General features: G+C 36.2%; 1 protein-coding gene across 1 annotated transcript; it reads right to left on the bottom strand.

The window, feature by feature from the left end:
* Positions 1-6: 6 nt before the first annotated feature.
* Positions 7-2,344, bottom strand: LOC107579022 (aquaporin-1-like; the record flags this gene model as incomplete). The annotated part of the gene is made up of 4 exons (XM_016264912.1): positions 1,979-2,344; positions 1,463-1,627; positions 1,226-1,306; positions 7-97 (listed from the first exon to the last, which is right to left on the bottom strand). Coding segments are annotated over exons 1-4 (703 nt in total), but the record flags the coding sequence as incomplete, so codon positions are not given.
* Positions 2,345-3,653: the final 1,309 nt, after the last annotated feature.

The raw sequence follows: 3,653 nt of genomic DNA, 5'->3' as shown, positions 1-3,653 counted from the left end.
TCATACGCTTGCGAAGTGCTTCCTTTTTTGGGCAGAGCAAGAAGTCGTACACAAGAGCAGCAGCCACCCCTCCGCTCATCGGCGCAATCCAGTAGATCTATGTGAGGAAATAATTATATTTAAGAAATAATGAAGCAATTCAAATGGTCATTGTTTTTGTATTTAGTTTTTTTGCAAAAGAACGGGTAACCAAAAAAAACAATCATTTTCCTTTCAGCCCTAAGAAACTTAGAGGAAGTATAATGTCACAAAGTATGCAAAAACAGTTTTTGCCAGTGCATTTTAACCTAGGCTATAACCAAATCCTTTAGCAATAAAATTGCAATAAAATTCATTTTTATTTTTATTCAAAAAGCAATGGCGATTTGTGGTATACTGGGTACTTTAAAACTGTAGTCTGTTACTGATTCCAAATTACATGACAAAAATTGTGGTTAGTAACGTAATCAATTACATTACACATTAGATAATGTAATCAGACTACTTTTTGATTACTTTTGACCTAACTTGTTTATCACGTTAATTTAAATAAGATAATCTTGTAGCATATTGCTATAAAAATACAAAGAGAAAGAAAATATATTCCATTCATTGTTATTAGCAACATGAAGTGCACTTAATATTATTTTAGGTCAAAGTTTCACAAACTGAGGTTCGTGCAGGAACTGCAACTTAAAATAAAAATTCTTTAAATCACAAAAATCTTTTTAAAAGTACAACAATCAAAATAAAACACTCAGTTAAAATATAAAATATACCTGCTTATCTGCAGGTCATGTGACCATGTGAATAATATGTAATCAGTAAAAAACTAACTTTAGTCTAATTACGTGAAGTATTTAAAAATGTAATGTAATGTATGTAATCCAGATTATAGATTACCCAGCACTGGTTAAACTATATTTTGATAATCTACTTCAGACATAACTACAAGTAACTTTGCAACTACAAGTTAACTAACTCTAATTAGAGTATTAGTAAACTGGTTAGGGATAGTAGAATAATTTGACTTTCACAGTTACTTATAGTCAGTTGAGCGAGCATCAAAATAAAGTGTCAGCAGATATTAAGAAGACAGTCTACTAATACTCCAATGACTGCTAGTTGACATGTAGTTGCAAAGTTACTTGTAGTTAGTAGAATGTCTAAAGTGGAACTATCAAAATTAAGTGTTACAATTTGTTCTTACAAAAATCGAATAGAAAAAAAATTGGGAAGAACGTACCCAGTGGTTTTTAAATGCTTCAAGAACAACAGCTGGTCCAAAAGATCGAGCGGGGTTGATGCCGCACCCGGTGTAACTGATCTGGGGACAGGAATGATGAGCTTATGAAGTTTATGATGAGCAACTTAACATAAAGAGAATAGAGATTTGACTAAACTTGGTTGGAGACCTACTGATCTCATTTCCAAGATCATTACATATCATTTACTTTTGGTTAATGAAAAGTCAGTTGCTTACTGCGACTAGGTGCCCTAAACCAACTGACAGTCCGATGGCTAGGGGTGCAGAGCCTGTAACATCAGTTCGATGTTTGTCTGTTGTGGCCAGGACACAGAGGACCAGCTGAAAGGTTGCAAAAAGCTCAATGGCAAATCCCTGACCGACTTTCACTCCGTTACTCAGCTATAAGAAAAAAATTGGATTACATTGTAAGGATGCGAAAAAGGATTCATTATAATGATACTACAGTCACATTACAACAGCAAGACAGGATAATAAATGCAATTTCAAGACCTTTTAATATTTGGATGAATTTTTAACATCTGCACCATTATAATCAGAGCAAAAAGACAGCCTATTTATCAAACGCTGACCTTATTAGTCACACATCATGGGATATGTTGTCAGAATGGGGATCTAAAGTAACATAACTTTTATTGTAAAACTTAAACAATTACAAAATAAAATGCAATAATGCAATTCTGAATGTACTATTAGTGGTTGTGATTTAATATTACATTTAAAACAACTTACCATATTGAGTCCCAGTGTTGATTCAGGGTCAGGACTAACTTTGAACATAATGCCACTTGCCAGCACAGCTCCCAACATCTGGGCAACGATATACATGATGGCCCTGAAGAAACTGATCTGACAGCTGACCAAAAGTCCTAAAGTAACAGCTGGATTCAGATGGGCTCCACTGATATGCCCCAAACTCTGAGCCAATGTGGCAATGGCCAGGCCAAAAGCTAAAGCTACTTTAACCTCTTGGTCGGGATATCTGTTATACTTGTTTCCAATGGCAGAGGCTATGCCAATAAAAACAAAAACCGTCATCCCAACAAACTCTGCCAATACTGCCCGCCAAAACGACCAACTTTTAAGCTCTCGTGCCATTACGAATATTGTTCCTTTTCTGCCTTTTAGCTGGTAAATGAAAATGCCAGCTTAGCGACCACTTATAAACACTTGGTGAAAGATGGTTGACAGGAAACTGGTTTTAACAAAGCAACCACAGTTTTAGACCAGAAAATGGCAGGAGGAAGAAGGTAGTTAATTGCTAACTGCCTAAGAGATAATGTCACATAACAAGAACATTAAGATCTAGTAGATCCATTTTCAAATCAAGATCTTTGTCTGTTGCATTTTTGGGAGCCATATGTTCCCTGGATCCTATGCTGCCCAAATGTATATTGCGTATAAGGAACACACTATTCAAGGTTTCCAAGACCTGGTCACATCAAGACAGTGATGAACATTTTAATTTGCGAAAAAAGTGGCCAACCAATGAGATTTGTGCTTTTGGTCACATTCCCAGAGCCACTGCTGTTACATAAAAATACAGCTTGGTGTTTGATAAGCACCATAGCGAATACAAAAATCTGAACAGCTGTTTAAAACATATAAATACTATTTGACTGCCTTTCTTGACAAGGGGTGTCAGAAACAGAAAGTTGTGCAGTGTTAAATTTCTGAAAGTGCCACCTAATGAGAGTGAATTTGCATTTTCATTCAGGCCATGTGCAATTTTTATGCATTAGTCTGAACAAACAAAATTGCATGCAAAAATCAGACCGATTTTGCTGAACATTTGTGTCGGAACAGGCCTTTAGGGTTAAGCCCACTTTTTATAGACTTTCATTTTGGGTTGGTGTGCAATACGCGTGACATGAATTTCATCATCAGAAGAGTACACACATACTGTAGTGCACAGTGCAATTTTTGTAACCGCTTGCACAAGTGCTGTGAATTGTTTTTGCCTCACTTAGTTTGTTCACAAGATGTCAACACTGAACTGGGACATTGTTTAACTGTTGAAAAAGAAACAGAGGAGATAGAACAAGAACAACACTACTGAACACTACACTACTGAAGACGGCAGAAACAATAGGCGCCCACATTGACGAGTACATGTGTGAGGGGATTAAAAGACAGCAGCAAGTCAACATAAAGACATTTTTATCACTCATAACTTTTGGAGAGAAAAAGCACAGACACTGGACGAGGACAAATCTCTATAGTCTGCATGTGTCAAACACCTGTATCCGCACATGCTGTCAAATGGATTATACTTGGAAAAGCTGTGCATTCAACAGTGTGCAACATATGCGTAAAAAAATTAAGTATACTTTGGGCTTTAGGGTAACATATGGTTAACCTGGGGAACATTTCTACACTCCCACATTTTTGAGTAGTATATTGTGTT

Source organism: Sinocyclocheilus grahami, unplaced genomic scaffold (genome assembly GCF_001515645.1).
Source record: "Sinocyclocheilus grahami isolate Dianchi unplaced genomic scaffold, SAMN03320097.WGS_v1.1 scaffold13578.1, whole genome shotgun sequence".
In the NCBI taxonomy this organism is placed as follows: domain Eukaryota; kingdom Metazoa; phylum Chordata; class Actinopteri; order Cypriniformes; family Cyprinidae; genus Sinocyclocheilus; species Sinocyclocheilus grahami.
This window is presented reverse-complemented; position numbering and strand designations above follow the sequence as displayed.